Here is a 20551-nt window from a genome sequence, read left to right as displayed (position 1 = left end):
GTACGACAAGCTGTGTTCATATATATATATATATTAAATTTTTTAAGGCATTCCCCTGCAAAAATGCAGCAGCGTAATTTACATACAGATAAAAAAAGCAAATTTCAGGAACTCACCTCGAAGGTTTTTTGAGAGGAAACCTGAAAAAAAAAAGAAAAAAGAGGTTTAATGAACTTTTATTTTTCAATGTTAGGTTTGATATCAACATTAGTGTTTAAATATAAACAGTTATTTTCCACTTCTGTGGTACCTCCACAAAAAACCAGTCTGTATTTTCATGGAACTCCATGAACTTGCCATCTTTGAGAGAAGTGCAACAAAATTGAAATTAAATTACATATTCCAAGTGGAACTATACATAGATAACAAAAGCAACAAATCCAAAGTTGAAGGGAGAAAAAAGTATCTCTGTATTTTTAACTGAGGAAAACGTGGGATTTATGAATCCAGGACTTTTTTCCCTTGAATTCCTGACAGAACAAGGTGGGTGCCATCCAGCTCGAGGCGCCAAAACTTCTACTCTCAAATAAAAAACTATTTCCCTCTCAGACTTACAAGTTCAGCTCCGTTCCTACTCAATTTATGTTTTACATCCTTCAGGAAGGCAAAACACACATTTAGAGCTGTGCAAGGCAAGAACAGGTAACTTAAATCACTTTTTTGTTCTAAATGAAGACTCTGCAGATGGTTCAGAGCAGATCATTTCCCCCTATATATAAAATAATTATTCTTAATGCATTTTTTCCTATTTATATACATTTTTCAAGAAGGGCTGGGGTGAGGGACTAGAGGGAAGAATTTGATCACCACAGAGGTTTACCAGGCCAACAAATTACCACTTATTTTTTCATTTTATTTTACATTTTTAGTCGAAACAGACCAGTTTGGTAACGACCAAAATTCCCATGGTTAAATTTGGATTAGAAAAGGACGAGAGGAGAGGGACAAGGGTGAAAGGAGGTTGGAATCTCTCAGGGTTGTTGATTCCCTGAGATTCTCCTTGGGGTTGGTGTTCCCCAAGGTGCTCAGGGTTCCCCCAGGGTTGCTGTTCCCTGGGAGTTTCCCCTGGGTTGCTGTTCCCAGAGTTAATCAGGTTTTCAGGCTTCTCTCTGCCCTGGGTGTTTCACACCAGAGCCAGAGACGACAAGCTGAGTCCCCAGTGCACATTTCCAAGGTTGTTTATTCTTCATTATCTCAGTTCTGTCCCAGCTCTGCCAGGCCTCCCTGGCAGGGAACCTGATCTCAGTTCTGTCCCAGCTCTGTGAGGCGTCCCCAGCAGAGCAGGACACGCGGGGGACTGGGCGGCTCAGAGAGCCCCACACCTTATGTACAGTACCCCTGACCCAACCACTGTCCACAATGAACTTTTTATTTACAAAATTGTACCAATGCCTACTACCTATGCTAACATGTCAGTTCTACTCTAAACCAATCTCTAAAACCCAACTCAGCACAAGATGGGGGACGAGAGCAAGAACAAGGAGCACAGGGGCCCCTCCCCAATTCCTCCATCCTGTCTCTTCAGCCCCATATGCTAAGAATCCTAATTTCTATATTTATATTCTATAATAAACCATCCACTACTTATTTTAAATTCTTAGGATTTGTGATTCTTCCTGCGTGTGAGTGTTCACTGCCATGGACAGGGATCAGAGTCAGTGTCCTCCTGGGATCTGTGTGGGTCTGACTGAGCCCCCTGGACAGATCCCAGACCCTCCTGTACAGATCCCAGACCCCCCTGGACAGATCCCAGACCCCCCTGGACAGATCCCAGACCCTCCTGTACAGATCCCAGACCCTCCTGTACAGTCTTCAAACCCTCCAGGGTGGCCAGAGGGATATCCTGGACTCCAACAGGAATCTCCTCCCAGAGGAGTGGAAGATGCAAGGGAAGGCTCAGGCTGTGCCAGGGGAGGCTCAGGCAGTGCCAGGGGAGGCTCAGGGTGGGCAGCAGCAGGATTTCCCCACGGGAAGGGCTGTCAGACCCTCGAGGAGCTGCCCAGGGACGTTTGGGGTGCCCATCCCTGCAGGATGTGCCATTTCTGGGATCCTGAGCTCCATCCCAGAGCTGTTCCAAACCATTCTCCCAGAGCTTTCCAGACTGTGACAACCAGAGTGGCAGCACAGAACTGCCCCAGATGCTGCTGTTGTCACCTCCTCCCCTCTCCTTTCCTCGATGACTCCCCCTGGAGTGGCCCAGGCAGGAAAAGCCCGGTCCCAAACCCCACAGAGCCAAGCCTAACCCTGCTGTGCCACCAAGTGTGGATCCACCCCAAACTGGGCAGCTCCCACACCCCTGTGCCAACATGCACAAATATGGAACTCCAGAGCCAGCAGCTGATGACACATTGGGCAAGGGAAATTAAAATGTTGTCTGCCTGTTCCTGAAAATAATTACCCACAGCAAGACACTTTGCCATCTTTCAGATAACAGCGTCGGATTTAGCTGAACTACAACAGCAGCTTCCAAATTAACGGGGTAGATGGGGCCTGTGATTGCATGAACAGCAAAAAGTTAATTAATTGAAGGCAAGAGGTGGTAGTCCTCCTTCCTCCTGTCCCCAAAAGCTCTATTTTAATCTGAAAAGTCCGGGAAATCCACTCTGATTCAAATAAGAAACATCCTCTCCTCGTTCTGCTCTACCTGCAAAGCCACATCTCTTTAACATCCCATCCTCTCATTTATAAATTCCAGCCAGTGAAGGAAGGGCAAGACAGACAGCTTGAATCCCAAAGGAAAGCAAAGTCATCTCAGGCCAATCTAACCATGAGCAGCCAACAGATGCAGCAGCAATCAAGTGTTTCACTGAAAAGCAGAAAAGAGGAAAAAAAAAGGAATCCAGGGAGAGACAGGAAAAGATGCTTAGGATGAATTACACCCCATTTTTTTATCTGCTGCATTTGAACTTTTGAGCTGCATAAAAAAGCCTACCACCACTGGTAAGTGTTTTAATGAAGCATTTTAGTGACAAACTTTATCCTACAGAGGTTCTTAGCAGCACCCACAACTGCAGGCCCTGCTCCTGCAGCAACAGGCGGAGTCTGTGGACAACACCAAGCGAGTTCAGTGCTGTACCTCTGGGGCTGATCAGAGCTCTTTATTACCTGTCAAACACAAATTTGTCCTATTTTCCAGGTCCAGAAGTTGTGTAAGACCTTTCTGCTTATTCTACCTAGGCTGGTGATTAATTATTTAGGAAGGAACTTTAAAGGTTTTGTAAATAAAGCAGCGCTGAAAACGCTGGAATTTTTTCTGTGCTTTGACGCTGCTGGCGAGTATGAAATTCCTGTGGGGTGGGAGCCAAAAATCCCCTGTTCCTAATGCTCCCAGCTGGATGCTCCAAAGGGTCAGGATGCAGAATGCATCTGAGAATGGCTCTGGGGAATTCTCTCCCTGGGAAGAGACCCCAGCCCAGGGCTGTGTCCCCCATCCCGGGCAGATCCAGAAGCGCTGGAGCCCCTTGGCCACCCACCAGCTTCTGAGGCTCCTTCTTGGCCCAGGGAAGGTGGGATGGAGGCAGGGAAAGGTTGGGGAGCAGGGAAGGGGAGCAGGGAAAGGTCGGGGAGCAGGGAAAGGTTGGGGAGAAGGGAAAGGTTGGGGAGAGGGGAAAGGTTGGGGAGCAGGAAAAGGTGGGGAACAGGGAAAGGTTGGGGAGCAGGGAAAGGCTGGGGAGCAGGGAAAGGTTGGGGAGCAGGGAAAGGTTGGGGAGAAGGGAAAGGTTGGGGAGAAGGGAAAGGCTGGGGAGAAAGGAAGGAGGCAGGGACAGGATTGGGAGAAGAGATGGGGAGAAGGAGGAGGCAGGGACAGGCTGGGGAGCAGGGATGGGGACAGGGATGGGGACAGGGACACCACGGGAGCAGAGAAGGAGGCAGGGACAGGCTGGGGAGCAGGAATGGGGACAGGGATGGAGGCAGGGACACCATAGGAGCAGGGACAGGTTGGGGAGCAGGGACAGGCTGGGGAGAAGGGACACCATAGGAGCAGGGAAGGAGGCAGGGACAGGCTGGGGAGCAGGGATGGGGACAGGGATGGAGGCAGGGACAGGATGGGGACAGGGATGGGGACAGGGATGGAGGCAGGGACACCATGGGAGCAGAGAAGGAGGCAGTGACAGGTTGGGGAGCAGGGAAAAGTTGGGGAGCAGGGACACCATAGGAGCAGGGACAGGTTGGGGAGCACGGATGGGGACAGGGATGGAGGCAGGGACACCACGGGAGCAGGGATGGAGGCAGGGACAGGCTGGGGAGCAGGGATGGGGACAGGGATGGAGGCAGGGACACCACGGGAGCAGGAACACACGGGAGCAGGGACACCACGGGAGCAGGGATGGAGGCAGGGACAGGCTGGGGAGCAGGGATGGGGACAGGGATGGAGGCAGGGACACCACGGGAGCAGGAACACACGGGAGCAGGGACACCACGGGAGCAGGGATGGAGGCAGGGACAGGCTGGGGAGCAGGAATGGAGGCAGCAGATCATCCCAGCAAAGTCTCTGGGTGCTGCACAAGCAGCACTCCACACCCTCTCCTGCCTTTCCCTTGCTTCACAGTATTCCCTAAAAATCGACAGAGTAGGGAAGGGATGGGCTTTGTCCAGCCAGGCTGAAGGTGAAGCTCTGCAGCCCTCCCCAAACCTCCCCTCCTGGATCTGAAATCATTCCTGGGCACCGAGTTATGAAATCACAGAAATTTTAGGTGGAAGAGTGAGCTGAGCTGAGGCTGCAGCACTGATCCCTGCTGGGAGCATCCAGCACCACATTCCTCCCTTTTCCCATCTCCCTGCCCGAATAGCCCCTGGAGGACATTCCTCATTTCCCAAACACTGTGTCACTGCAGCAGGGAGCAGAGTAAAAACGGGTAAAACCCAATCAAATATCACAGAGGAGCTCCCTGAGTTTATCTGTGTTTCAGTGCAGCTGATCTTCACTTGGAAATAACATTAAATTTAAAAGCAGCCCTGAAAATCCCCTCGCCGTGTTACAGCAGCCAGCACAACATAATTCAAATTAAAATATATTTCACCTCCTACTGTAAACAGCAGCAAGAGCAGGGTGTGGTGAACAGCTGGAGCCTTAATTCCAAATGGAGCTGGCAAGTTTAGGCTCCACGATAAAAACCCTGTAGACATTTTGTCTGATAACTGATGAACATCAGCACATTTTCAAACGAGTTGTTCCACTCTCCCAAATACCAGCACCAATTAAAAGCCAAGTCAGATTTTGTTTTTTTTAAAATGCTGGGTCCGAATAATTTGAGTCGTTTAAATGCATCAAATGACTGAAAGTGTGTGTTCTTAGTCATGCTGCATTAGGAAAATCTATTTAAGTGAGGAAAATACACCTACAAGCACTAACACTGTGGATTAAACATTGTATTTCAGGTTAGCTCACACATATGCACCCCCAGTGCCTAATAACCACCTTGAAGCCGAGCAGAAAAAGGTAATTTGAAGATTTAATGTGTCCAAAAACATGAGAGCAGGGAGGATTCCCAGCTTCCAGCAGTACAAAGCATTCCATTCCAGCCCGGGAGGTTGAAAATATAGCTGACCATAAATAGCACAGCATCCAGATAACCATGGTGGGTTTTTTTTTCTCCCTCCCTTACTAAAATATTACCAGAATTCAAGTATCTGCTATCTCCAAAGCTGATCAAAGAGAAAAATATTTAGATTCAGACAAGGGCCTCAACCTTGGAAATATTTATTCATGTGCCTAACTTTAGTTCCAGAGCTGCTCACATGCCTGAAATGAAGTTTGTGTGTGTTTGCACCGTGCAAGGAGAAATTACTCCAACTTGTGCCCAGATGAGTAAGAAATGTTGTGAAACCCGTGCAGAAGAGAACAGCCAAAAACTGCTTGCTTGACAGAACTAATCTTTAATTAGGAGATGAACACTTGCAATAGAAGCTGCTTCAGTGCTTTATTAGGTTCATTTAAATAAGATGTTGCTTGTTGCAGAAAAACCCTCTGAATGAATTGTGGATTTCAAAGAAAAGCAGCCAACACAACTGATCATGCCAAGTTCAGGAGGAGCAGCAGTCCAGGGTTGATCATTGGTCTTTTGGACACATTTAGAAGAAGAGGAAAGCCAAAGGTTATCTGAAATTACCCCCAATAAAAACCCCAAACTCTGGATTTTTAAAATCTCATCCTAATTCAGGACGTTTCCACCAAGTCATGAGTCAATGAGAAGCCTTTGGCTGCCATCAGCTCCACGGATTTTGGTGAAAAATGATTTTAACTCACTTAGAATTCCAGAATGCTTTGGGCTGGAAGGACCTTGGGTCTAATCCCACCATGGCAGGGACACCTTCCACTATCCCAGGCTGCTCCAAGCCCCATCCAACCCGGCCCTGGACACCACCAGGGATGGGTGTTCAAAGATTTTGGGAATGCTGAGCGGGTTTGTTCTCTCCTCTTGTTCATACATCCCCAAACAGACCCTGGAAAAATCAAAGTCTGTTCCTGGGTGACAGGCAAAAATCACTGAACAATTCCAGGACTATTCCTGGTGCATCCAGCTCCTTTAATACCTATTAAACTCCATTTTCAACACCCTGATTGGACCTCACTGACAGCACTTGCAAAAATGATGCATTTTCTGTCTGAATCCAGGAGGTTTTAAGTGCCCTGAAAGCACAGTAAGCATTGACATAAACGCTATTCTGCAAAATAACTCCCGGAATTTCATCTTGGAAGAGCCAGAATGAAAGAAAAACAAGGAAGGCAATCTGTTTTCCGGGGTTGCAGAGGCACAGATCCACCAGAGCAGGTTTTTAAAAGCCCTGACAAAGGTTTCAGGGGAGAGTGCTGACACCAAGCAGCACCAACGTGACCTTTGCATGGAGCTGAAGGCACTTTTGTGTCCCCAGGAAAAGGGCACGGGGCAGTGGAGAGCCAAAGGGGCTGAGCAGATAAGAACTGACAGGCAGATCCAGGGAAAACACGGATGCAGCAAGCAGGGAATTCTTGACAAACAGGAGAAAACTGCAGGAACCACAGCAGCCAGGCTGGGACTGATCCAACACATCCACTCCATTCACCTCGGCATCAACCCACGGCAAGAGCAGCTTTCTGCTGGATCATCTTTTCCACGGATCAAAGCACAGAAGCTCAGGAAACCACTGAGGTTTTCCCCTAAATAAAAACTAAAAAACCCCAAACCCCACTGCATACGGACTGGACACACGGAGCAGGGAAACAGGGATCCAAATGGGGAGGATTCCTGGGAGCTGGCAGAGCCTAGGGATGGATTTTGGGGATGGATTTTGGGGATGGGTTTTGGGGATGGATTTTAGGGGTGGATTTTAGGGATGGATTTTAGGGGTGGATTTTAGGGATGGATTTTGGGGATGGATTTTAGGGATGGATTTTAGGGACGGATTTTAGGGACGGATTTTAGGGATGGATTTTAGGGGTGGATTTTAGGGGTGGGTTTTGGGGATGGGTTTTGGGGATGGGTTTTGGGGATGGAATTTAGGGATGGATTTTAGGGATGGGTTTTGGGGATGGATTTTGGGGATGGATTTTAGGGATGGATTTTAGGGACGGATTTTAGGGACGGATTTTAGGGATGGATTTTAGGGGTGGATTTTAGGGGTGGATTTTAGGGATGGATTTTAGGGGTGGATTTTAGGGGTGGATTTTAGGGATGGATTTTAGGGGTGGATTTTAGGGATGGATTTTAGGGGTGGATTTTAGGGGTGGATTTTAGGGGTGGATTTTAGGGGTGGATTTTAGGGGTGGATTTTAGGGGTGGATTTTAGGGGCTTGCAGGGAGCAGGAGGGAGGGAGGCACTGCAGCTCAGTGTTATTTTTGTGGGAGTCCGAGGCAGGCAGCACAGCTGACGCAGTGACTCACAGAGGAATCCTCCCTGGCATTATCAACCCTGCACTGCTGACAGCTCTGTGGACAGCAGTCGCTGCCTTCAGAGCAGGAACATGAGAAATTCAGTGTCAAAACCTTCTAAACATCCCCAGCAGCCTCAGTGCTGGGGCAAAAAGGAGCCTGGGTGTTGTCTCAAAACCTTTTCTTGCTCTCACCACTCACAAGCAGCACAGGACTAAGAAATTTTCTCTCATTTGCCTTCCTAAAGCATCAGCAAATGCCTCCCACTCAATATTACACCATTTTTCAGGCCACTAATGTCTCTACCCATAACCAGAGTACACCACTCAATTTTCCTTTCAGGAGAGAAAATGCAGAGTAGCCAATCCAGCCCATCAGCATATTTCCTGATGGATCAGGGGATGGATCGATGCAAGGGACTGGTGCTATGGCAACCAACGTGCTGAGCAAAACACTTCAACTGGGTTAAGATGAATTTGATAAAAATCAAAGTCTGGAAGGCTGGCAAGTTCCATCTGTAGGATGGGGAGGGTCAGGGCTCCAAGAGGGAGGAATTTCTACAGGGAAGGAGAATTCTACTGCTGCCTTGCCTTCACAGGATGCTTCCTTTTTGAGCTTTAAAACATTAAATATCTATGTAGAGATTTCTCTTTCATTCTTGTGGTTGGCTCTGGGTGAGGGCTTCATCAAGAGCGGTGAAGAGAAGGTGGCAGCATGAGAAGGGAGCAAGGAAAGAGGAAAAAGAAACCAGCTTAAAATGATGAAAGAAAAACAGAATGCAAAGATAAATCTTCTCCATAAAACAAACAGCAAGAATCTGGAGATTTGCCTCCACACATGGAATTTCCTGATGATACAGGAATGCATCACCACACTGTGTCCTGTAAAAATGACAAGCAGGCTACTCTGAGTTTACTACAGCCAGCTGCAGCTCTTTCCTCAGCGTCCTTCCCTGTCAAACCCTGAGAGGGGAAGGGTTTCAGCCTCGGAAAAGGAAGAAGAAAAGCATCTCCAGAGAAGTTTCACCCACAGTTCAGTCATTCAGTCCCGGCCCAAGCGAGTGCCTCAGCCCTTTTTCCATGACACAAGCACTTGGATTTTTCCAAGAGCTGATGTCAGGGCTTTTCATGGAGAAAGAGCTGCATTTACTGGGCAGGCAAGGAAGGAGGGCTTCCCCAGCAGCCACTCTCAATGTGGCCTTTGTGCTGCTCTGCTGCTCGGGCCAGGACCCTGCAAGAACTTTGAGTCCCCGCAGAAACTCTGCAAAGGGGAGGGCACTGAGACATTTTCAGTGCTGTTCTTCCACTCCTGACTGACTTCCAAGGCTCAGAGCAGGAGCAGCTTTCCCTCTGCAGGCCCTGAAGTCGTCACACAAGGCCAGTTATTGTTTGATATCCCTGGAAGTAACCAAATAAAATGAAAACTGGGGAAGGGGCACGGGAGGGAACATAAATAAACCAGGTTGCTCATAATGCTGCCTTTAAATTCAGCCCAAAAGCAAGATTTGAGTAATAGGGATAAGGTTTGGCCACTGAATGTAGCTCAGAGCAAGCACAAACCCTGCTCTGAAAGTGGTGGGGAACAGAGGTTGCCAAATCCCGGGCAATTTCCTACTGGTTACAAATTACTGAATCTCTCAGTTTTCACCTCTGGGAAAGAAAAAAATTCACAGCTTCGAAACGGAAAAAATTAAACACCACAAATGCTGAAAGAGGTCAAGTGTTTTTCTAAAAAGACTTCCAGAAAATGTTATCATCACAAAAATTCATTAAAAATGAGCGCACAGCAGAAACATTCAGGATTTGTTCCTTTTCCTGCTTTTACTGCATGACCCATTTTACACAAGTGACCAGGTACAGGAGAAAGGTCAAGCTCGTGATTTCAGAAGTTATAACCCAGTTTTCTCACTCATTTATTTATTTTGAAGTAGGCCACAGACAAATATTCCCAGACCTAGAGAGCTCAAGCTTCCCTGAAGCAAGAAAAAACTGAAATATACAGTTTGGCCATACTAGAAGAGCCCCAAAATATCCAATTTTCTCCATATTTTCACATCATCTTTGCATCCTGAGCCTTTGCCATTTGGAAGAAGGGAAGGAAGAGGGGTAGAACACATTTGTTGTGATTCACTCCTCCAGCTTTCACTTCTGAAAAATCCTTTTAAACCCCTTTGCCCACAGCCCGAAAGAATCAAACCAAGCACAGGGGTTTCTTGCGCAGACAGGGCGTGGAGTCCAAATTAACCTGCCCTCCCTAAACTGCAGCTAATTACAGGGAAATGAAATGTTTGCTTTGCTTGCCAATAATTGCAACGCCGAGCTGGCTCGGTGGCAGCAGCACTGCTCCTCCTCCACGGCGTCTGCAACAGCTTTGCAGTGAAAATTTCCCCAAAAATCAAAGGAATAAGATAATTTTATTTCCAGAGAGACCCAAAGATGTGGATGGCACAGGATTTGCTTTCACCTGACACACACACACACACCCCCAGGGCTGGGATCACTCGTGCTGCCCCAGCATGGGGAGCAGTTTTTGCATTTCATTAGGCACCAAGCCTAGTTCCTTATTAATGCCATACCCAGCTTGTGGTTGTTATGAACCAGCAACGAGCCTGGTGTGGAAACAGTCCTTAAAAACAGCAAAAGACAGCAATTAGAAAGGGAGGAGAGGAAAAAAACAGAATAAAAAAAAAACAACCCCAACACTCAACGCACGTAATACAACTGGAAATGTAGCTTTGAAAATAGCCTAACGCTGCCTCCAATTAGGCAGCTTTAAGTTTTGCAAATATATGTACAAGGTTCAGAGGCACTGAGGAGTATTTGGCCCAGAGTTCACATTTCTGGGGAGTGAGCAAAGCTGCCTGGCACAGGAGCACCACACCTCCACGGCCTGGAACTAGTGAGAGTGTGCTAAGGAACCTGCAACAAGAACCTGCAACAAGAACCTGCAACAAGAACCTGCAACAAGAACCTGCAACAAGAACCCGCAACAAGAACCTGCAACAAGAACCTGCAACAAGAACCTGCAATAAGAACCTGCAACAAGAACCTGCAACAAGAACCTGCAACAAGAACCTGAAATAAGAACCTGCAATAAGAACCTGCAACAAGAACCTGCATTAAGAACCTGCAACAAGAACCTGCAACAAGAACCTGAAATAAGAACCTGCAATAAGAACCTGCAACAAGAACCTGCAATAAGAACCTGCAACAAGAACCTGCAACCAGAACCTGCAACCAGAACCTGCAACAAGAACCTGCAACCAGAACCTGCAACAAGAACCTGCAACAAGAACCTGCAACAAGAACCTGCAACAAGAACCTGCAATAAGAACCTGAAATAAGAACCTGCATTAAGAACCTGAAATAAGAACCTGCAGTAAGAACCTGCAAGAAGAACCCACAACAGGAACCTGCATTAAGAACCTGCATTAGGAACCTGCATTAAGAACCTGCAATAAGAACCTGCAAGAAGAACCCACAACAGGAACCTGCATTAGGAACCTGCATTAGGAACCTGCAATAAGAACCTGCAATTCCTCCTATCCTCTTCCAAAAGATGTTTTAAAGAGCTGACAGGGCCGAGCTGTTGTTGTGCTCCTCAGCATCACCAGCTCTGCCTGGTTTGAGGTGTCACTGGCCACTAAGGCGAGCAGAGGAAAGGATGGGAGAGTTGGGATTGTTCTGGAGAAGAAAAGGCTTTGGGGTGACCTCAAACCACCCTTTTGGGGTGAGCTCAGTGTGGTCCTCCAGGAGATGAAGGAGCTGCAGGGAAGAGGGACAGAGACTCTTTACAAGGGCTGGGGTGACAGGGCGAGGGGGAATGGCTTCAAACTGCCAGAGAGCAGGGCTAGATTGGATATTGGGCAGGAATTGTTCCCTGGGAGGGTGCCCAGAGCAGCTGGGGCTGTCCCTGGATCCCTGGCAGTGCCCAAGGCCAGGATGGAACACCCTGGGACAGTGAGAGGTGTCCCTGCCCATGGGACTGGATCATCTTTAGGGTCCCTTCCAACCCAAACATCCCGAAATCCTGTGATTCCCCCTGACACAGATGTCACCACGACCTGACAACAGCAGCAGCAGCACAAGAGCCCAGCAGCACCTTCCCTTGTGGATTTACACATTCCAAAGGCATTATCAGCTTGTCTGACCTACTGCACAACCCAAAAGGTTCACTGAGGTACTCCTGTGACAAACGAGGTCAGCAGGCACCTTGTCTAAATTTAAATTTTCCTTCAGCCCTCCTCAGGTTGGTTTAAAGGTTCATTTAGTGCTCTGGAAATGTAAGCCAAGACTTGCCTGCTCATCAGAAATAGAAGTTTATGAGTTCAAAGCTAAGCAGACACTCAACCCAAAAGCACTTCCAGCCCTGCCTTCCCTTCTCCCACTCAGCGAGGAACCTTTGGCCAAATCACACCCATTCTGCATGGGATGTGCAGACAACATCCACCCCTCTGACCTCTGCAAAGCTTCCAAATATTTCCCAGCTGCCATAAACTAATTTACAGTTAATATGTCTAAAACCACCCAAAGGCAAAGTGCTCCCAGTGGCTTAATTTACACCAAGGGAAAAATTGGATCCACAATTTTACAAATGGAAGCTGCAGCACGGAGAGAATCAAGAAATCATTACCACAGTGTTGCTTAACCTGTCCCGTGTATTTTTAGCTCTTAGTCCTTCACAGCTAATTCTGCTGAAGTTTTCCTCCTGTAGATACAAACTCCAAGGGCAACCAAACCATTGGAGCCTAAATTCCAAGTATGCAACTAAATGAGCATTTCACCTTGCTGCCTTCCACACCTCCCAGCAGGGTTTCTGTCCCAGCACTCGCTCAGATTTGAGAATTATCCACGGAAAGTTTCTCCACCATACATTGCAGTTTTCCAAAAAAAGAAAATGTGATGTCAGCTGAGCTATAAAGAGATCAGCAGTGCTGTATATTGGAGTTGAAGCTATCTCAGTTGTTTAAATGGCCTAAGAAAAAAGAAAGAGGTTTTTGGGATATGCAAACCTATTATTTCTCCCCTGAAAAGCAGCTCTGGCCCATAAAACACAAGAGGAGAGATGCACATAGCACACATTGCATGAGGAGGGAAAAAATGTACACAGGCATCTGTGGCATGCTCTGCTCCTTCCCATTTCATCTCCCTCCATCTAAACTACAACAAAAATCCAGAAAGAGGAATGGGAAGGACTGGAGCAGAACACAGGATCAGGATTTCTCAGCAACATCAAGCCCTGTTTCTCCGACTGTAAAATGGAAGATAAAAACCCAGGAGTGAAGCTCCTTGTAAAATGGCTCAGGATCCTGAGAACAGCCTGTGAGTCAAACCCAGAGCTATTAATAGGCCTCTGGATGTGTTTGTATTAGTATTTGCCTCTTGGGTCTTGTAAAATAAATAAAAATACAAGAAAAAGGAGAAAAAAAAAATTTACTCAGGAAAGCTCCCAGCTGCTGAAACTGCAGCAAATTCCTCAAGATATGTGGAAGGGGTATAGAAATAACCAAGCAGAAACAGCAATGCCAGATTGGAGCTGTTTTCCTACTGGGTTCAGTGACACCTTCAGCTCTTGGTGCCTCCCCCTCACCAGAGGATGATGAGAACTGCCAGCCCTCGCTGGCTGTATTGATATTTATATTAAAAACAAACAACAACAAATCCCCCCAGCATCTCACAGCCTTTCTACATCACAGCCTCACATATTAGTGCAAAACACTGCATTTTCCCTCAATGCTGATGGCTGTCACTTTATCAACGCTGCCTCCAATCTGTCCATACCATCACTGTGACTGCTACAATTTGTTTAAATTATACAACACTTTAAAATAAATATAAAATAAAATAATAAAAGCAAATTGAAAAATGTATTCAGAAAAATAAACCCCACCCAAAACATCCTCAGAGATGGTTGCCTGAGTACCAACAGCTAATTTAACATCAACATGCATAAAATATCAGCTTATCAAAAATCACATTCCCTGTGGCTGGTGAGGAAGGTCTGGTATGGAATTACTGGGAAATGGAAAGAAGGGAGTGCTGCCAGCATCTACATCTAAAGCATCTTTCCAGCCTGTCAAAACCTTTGTTCTTGAGCTCAGACACCAATTCACAGATTTTCACAGCAAACACGTTCAAATGGCCATTTTTGCAATGAAAATACAAAGGAGTAACTCAGGTTCACACAAAAGAGGAAAAGGGGAAAAAAAAGGAGCCAAACCTCCCCTCCCACCCTTTTTTCCAGTAGATATTAAAGGCAAAATCCTTTTTCTCTGCTGTGCATCCAAGGAAGGCTGAGGGAATAGGAACAAAGGCTCAGTGTTACCTGTTCCACACGCCAGAGTCAGCTGAGCAGGGACATCCCAGTGCCCATCCCAGGGGAGCGCTCGGATCCCAAATCCTCCCCAAGGAGCCTGAGCTGCTCTCCCTGCAACCTTCCCGGGGTTTTCTGCCTTCTCCTTGGGAGGAATGTGCCCGATTGTTCGCTGACCACTCAGCGAGGGGAGAAACTCCACCTCTTCTCTCCCACCTCCTCCCGAGCAGCATCAGCCAGGGCTGCTCATGGGCACGGGGAGAGCATCCACAGCCAGCCCACAGCAACAGGGAGAGAGAGCTGGGAATTTAAAATTCAGCATTTCCAGCTGGCCTGGAGGGGGCAGAAAAATGTGTATCTATATTTATATATTGTTTTATATATATATATATATTTATGTATATGTGGTGGATGGATATGTTTGTTCTGTGTGCATCTATATGCATGCATATATATATATATATATATATGTATATGTGGTGGATGGATATGTTTGTTCTGTGTGCATCTATATGCATGTATATATATTTAAAATATCTAAATATATAAATAAATATAAAAATATAAAAAATTAAATATATAATATATATGAATATATAAAATATATTTATATATATAAAATATATAACTATATATGTAAATATATAAAAATATATAAAAATAAAAATATAAAAAATATAAAAAATATAAATATAATTATATACAAATATCTAAATATATAAATATATATAAATATATAAAAATATATGGATATATAAAAATATGCATAAATATATGTATAAAATATATATAAATTATATAGAGAATATATATAAAATTATATAGAAATATATAAAAACATATAGATATATAGATATATATAGATATATATAGATATATATAGAGATATATATAAATATATAGATATATATAAATATCTAGATATATATAAATATCTATATAGATATATATAGATATAAATAAATAAATATAAATATATTAAAAATATATTAAAATTTATTAAAAATATAAAAATTATATAAAATTATATATAGAAAGATATATAAAAAGATATTAAAATATATATATATATAAATAATATGGATTTGTGTGCATTCCCACCATGAAATCCCAACACTGACCCAAGGATCACGAGGCACAGCAACAAAGCCTTGGCAGAGGGCACCGAGATTTTCCCCTCAATCCACTGGCAGCCTTTGCCAGGGTCACGCTGTGCCACGCTTGGGCTTTCCGGGCCTTTTGCACCTGGAAAAGCAGCAGCAAAACACAACCAGGGGCTGGTGGGGAGACAGGGAATAAAGGAGAACGAGGCACTGCCCCTCTCTGCCATCAAAATCCCAGCTCAAACCAGGGGGGCTGCGAGGTTTTCCAGCCTTCCCGAGTGGTCAAGCCCCGGGGAAGGATTTCAGGGTGAAGGGGCTGTTTTCTTTTTCTGCCCCAATAACCTAATGAAGTTTGGGAGCGGTGCTGGCGGGATAGAAATTTCTTCACGCTACACTGTCTGTTTGTGTTTGATTAATGTAAATCTTGCCGGGGCTCCCGGCGCGCCCCGGGCTCCGGCTCTCCATTAACAAGCGGCCAAAGTGCCACGTACAGACAGAGCAGGGAAAAACCCACATCTCTATTTTAGTCCTTGCCATAAACCCCAGAGAGCTCCACCAAACTCATTTCTGGTGATTCGACTTCAATTACTCTACTCCTCATTAAATTCTGCTTCCTTTCCCCCCCATTCCCAAATCACGAGGCCTATTAAAAAATGAAACTGCAGCAAAGCACTTTAATATATTAATAAGAGTTATTTTCTTTCTGCATTTCCTCAGTTCTCATGAGGAAATTTTGCAGCCTGGTACCAAACATCATCTCCAAGCCACAACTGCAGCAAAGGCTGCAATTACCCAGAAGACAGGAAGCCAAAAAAATCAACTCCTACCCTTCCATCTCCCTGCTCCATGCAATCATTTCCCAGCCAAAACTTGTATTTTCCATGCTTCTCCCTTTTCCAGTGGCATGCATTATCATTTTCCAAATAGCAGAGGGCTCCGTCTCATTGGTTCCTATTTTGAAACGTTTGCCCAGCTCCTCAATTTTCTAGGAATTTCACAAATCAGGAGATGTCAGAAGATTTTCCAGAAGAAAATGGTAACCAGAGGGAAAGGCAAGAACAGCCCTTCCTGTCAATCCTCGGGGAGCAAAAAGGGAAAAAATGATCAATATTGGGTTTTTTAAGCAATGTGGAATCCCAGAGTTAAGGAAGTTGAGGAAAAGGGGCTGTAAATCCACTTTATTCACATCTCAGTGAGGATCACATGCACCAAACAGCCTCTGCTGAGGGTGTCAAAACACAGATATTTTTAAACTTGGGTTACGTTCTCCAGTCAAGCATTTGCACATTTTTCTCCCTAATGCTCTTCATCATCAAGTGAAACACAGATGGGACAATCTGACAGACCAATAAACCTTAATTTGCTAAATGATATTTTGGTTAGAACGTTGATATTTCCCATTTCCTTCACTGTACACAGCAAATTCACATTTCCCAGCTGCCTGCCTCGGTCTCCCCTTACCACCAATTTAAGGTTGCTTGACAATCATAAAAATACATAAAACATTATAGAGTATTATGTATTTTTCTATATATTTGGTATTATATATATTTATATATTTCACTTATATCTTTTATATTTGTGACATATATATATTTACATATATATGTATTTGTGTCGTATATATATTTACATATTTAAATATATATGTATTTATGTATATATTAAATATCTTTACAAAAAACTCCTCAAATTCATCCATTTTAAATTTTCACGCAAAATATTTAACTTGAAGTCATTAAAGTCAGTGAGGAGGAGCCAGGGATACAAAAGGAAGATGCTTCAAGGCTTTTAACTCAGAAAGGACATTTTCAATTCCCTGGGACAACAATTCTGGTACTGGCGTGAGCACTTGGGAAAAGAAATGCATTTGTACCATAAAACAAGCTTAAAAGGGTCAGAAATGGATATTGCAGCTTCTCTTTGTTATAAAAAAGTCAAACAGACTTTGAAGAATCCAAATGAAATTTCAGTCTATCAGGAAAAATATTTAGTATTAAAAAAAAAGGACTTTAGGGCAGTCATGTAAGACTTAAATGTTGTCTGCACTTTTTTTTTTTTTGCTTATGGAAATAATTAACTTAAAAACCCTACAGAATTAATTTTTCTTTCTATTTTATCTGCAGTTTTTGGGAGAAAGCAACACAATACATCCCCTTTCAAGTGCAAACCAACGCAGCTGCCAGGAAACAGTGTAAAAACAAGAAAGATTCAGGAATGGAAGCTTCTATCTTGCTTCCTACTCTGATTTCCCACATTTCCTTCCCCCAGTACACTCAGTCACAGGACATAATAAGAAAACAGTTTGGAGGAGGGGAAAAAAAATGACCATAAAAAGCAAGAAAGTCTGATGCAATCAGGTTTTTAGGAGAAATTAGAGATAGCCAAGAAATGGAGAGGACTGGAAATGGAATATCGCTGTTTTAAATCCACGGGGATTTCCACAGTCCTGGACAACAGCAGGAAAGGAGGATAAGGAAAAAGTCTGGAAAAATACATAATTAAAAAAGAAATGTCTCCTACGAACATGGGAAAGACGGGGTAGGAATAAGTAGTGAAAAACTCATTTAAAGTGTTGTCGTTGCCTATTTAGAATAAAGAATAATAAAATGCATGGAAATTAAGTTCAACAAGTGCTTCTAAAACATCCCACAAGTCCCAAGCCTGAATATCCCAGGTTTCACATTCCAGAATTTTGAAATCTCTGCGCTCCATCCCTCTTTGCAAGGAACAGCAACATTGGTCCCAATATTTGTATTGATCCAGGAATTCTTTCCTCCTTGCAGAGCTCCTCTCCTGGTTCAATTCCCAGCTCTGTGCCGGTCAGGCTGGGCTGTGGTAAATATTTACAGAGAATTTCCAGACCTTTACCCCAGCAAGGAGCCAGGCCTGGGAACAGCAGAGCTTCCCAGAGCTCCGGAGGGCGGGAGGGGACGGAGCCCACGGGGCTGGGGGAGGAATCCAGGGGAGATCAGGGGAAAACCTCAGAGCTCAGCATCCCATCCCATCCTGCTGGGAATCCTCAGAGCTCAGCATCCCATCCCATCCTGCTGGGAATCCTCAGAGCTCAGCATCCCATCCCATCCTGCTGGGAATCCTCAGAGCTCAGCATCCCATCCCATCCCATCCCATCCCATCCCATCCCATCCCATCCCATCCCATCCCATCGGGAATCCTCAGAGCTCAGCATCCCATCCTGCTGGGAATCCTCAGAGCTCAGCATCCCATCCTGCTGGGAATCCTCAGAGCTCAGCATCCCATCCCATCCTGCTGGGAATCCTCAGAGCTCAGCATCCCATCCTGTCACTGCTGGGGAACCTCAGAGCTCAGCATCCCATCCCATCCCATCCCATCCTGCTGGGAATCCTCAGAGCTCAGCATCCCATCCCATCCTGCTGGGAATCCTCAGAGCTCAGCAACCCATCCTGGGGAATCCTCAGAGCTCAGCATCCCATCCCATCCTGGGGAATCCTCAGAGCTCAGCATCCCATCCCATCCCGTCACTGCTGGGAATCCTCAGAGCTCAGCATCCCATCCCATCCTGCTGGGAATCCTCAGAGCTCAGCATCCCATCCCATCCTGCTGGGAATCCTCAGAGCTCAGCATCCCATCCCATCCCGTCACTGCTGGGAATCCTCAGAGCTCAGCATCCCATCCCATCCTGCTGGGAATCCTCAGAGCTCAGCATCCCATCCCATCCTGCTGGGAATCCTCAGAGCTCAGCATCCCATCCTGGGGAATCCTCAGAGCTCAGCATCCCATCCCATCCTGGGGAATCCTCAGAGCTCAGCATCCCATCCCATCCTGCTGGGAATCCTCAGAGCTCAGCATCCCATCCCATCCTGCTGGGATAACTCAGAGCTCAGCATCCCATCCCATCCTGCTGGGATAACTCAGAGCTCAGCATCCCATCCTGCTGGGAATCCTCAGAGCTCAGCATCCCATCCCATCCTGCTGGGAATCCTCAGAGCTCAGCATCCCATCCCATCCTGCTGGGAATCCTCAGAGCTCAGCATCCCATCCCATCCCATCCTGCTGGGAATCCTCAGAGCTCAGCATCCCATCCCATCCCATCCCATCCCATCCCATCCCACCCTGCTGGGAACCCTCAGCCTGCAGCCCAGCAAGCTCTCAGGGGCTGGGATGCAGGAATACCCTGCATTCCTGCATTCCCTGCATCCCTGCAAGTGTCCAAGGCTGGAGAGTGGCAGCTGTCCCTGCCCATGGGACAAAATCACCTTTAGGTCCTTCCAAACCCAACCCAGGGATTCCATGATGGGATATTCACAGCAGAATTCCCAATTTTTGGGAAGTTCACACAGACATGAATGAAAAAATCCATTACTGACAAAGAATTCCATACAGGCACCACCAGGATATGGAATGGATGGACACGTGCATTTTTAAGCACGAAAATGTGCTTTAATGAATCCCTAACATTGTAACACATCAATATTTTATCAATAAATATTTCCTGAATAAGTATTGTATCCATAAATAATAAACATATAATGATCACATAATTAATAAGTAATAAATAATAATAAACAAATAAAATAAATAACTTTTTTTTTAATGAATAAAAAGCTTGCTCGCACATTTTATTAGCCCCAAAAATTATCAGAGAGGGAATGGCTGCCCAGTTCCCTCACTGGAATATCCAAATACTCCACAGAGCTTCAAATTAGCACTGACTCTCATCCTCTCCCTTTTCTTTGGGCTCAGAATGTTCATTTCTCCTATTTTATGTCAAGGAACAAAACCCATCCCAAACATCCTGAATAAACAGGAACTAGCAGAAGACTGCTGTGGGTTTTTTTTCTTTTTTTGAGAGAATATATAAATATAAAAGTACAGACAAGAAGAAATGTGAGAAATCTGACATATTTCAGCAAGGACCAGAGTCCACTCGATGCCCTACACCTTTTAGACACATCTGAGAAACACCTGAGTGTTTTCAACACGAAAATCACAGCCTGCTCTGTCAGGACATCCCACAAAAACTCACAAAGGCGTTAGAGGCACAGAACTGCACTTTAATCAAGTGTGGGGGATTTTATATTTTCTTTTCTCTGTCAAAAAAAAAAAAGAAAATAAAAAAAGAAAAAAAAAAGAAAAAAGAAAAAGAAAAAAGAGCCTGTGTGTTGTCTCAAAATCTTTTCTTACTCTCAGCCACTCACAAGCAGCAAAGGACTAAGAAATTTTCTCTCAGGCTGCTCTGGATATGCCTTATGGAAAGCAGGAAACAACCTGATGAATAAATGAGTTAATATTTCATTTTGAGCA

The 20551-nt window shown here is 45.1% G+C and overlaps 1 protein-coding gene across 2 annotated transcripts in view; it reads right to left on the bottom strand.

Annotated features, from left to right (window-relative positions):
• The window catches only part of ARHGEF12 (Rho guanine nucleotide exchange factor 12), a 79611-nt gene that overhangs the window by 43238 nt on the left and 15822 nt on the right, over positions 1-20551 (bottom strand). For both annotated transcript variants that reach the window (XM_063417986.1, XM_063417988.1), the window contains exon 2: positions 117-140. In XM_063417986.1, the coding sequence (XP_063274056.1) occupies positions 117-140 (24 nt within the window). The remainder of the gene's footprint in view (positions 1-116; positions 141-20551) is intronic.

Source organism: Prinia subflava, chromosome 22 (genome assembly GCF_021018805.1).
Source record: "Prinia subflava isolate CZ2003 ecotype Zambia chromosome 22, Cam_Psub_1.2, whole genome shotgun sequence".
NCBI classification, from domain to species: domain Eukaryota; kingdom Metazoa; phylum Chordata; class Aves; order Passeriformes; family Cisticolidae; genus Prinia; species Prinia subflava.
Note: the sequence above shows the minus strand (reverse complement) of the source record. Positions and strands in the feature narration are given on the sequence as shown.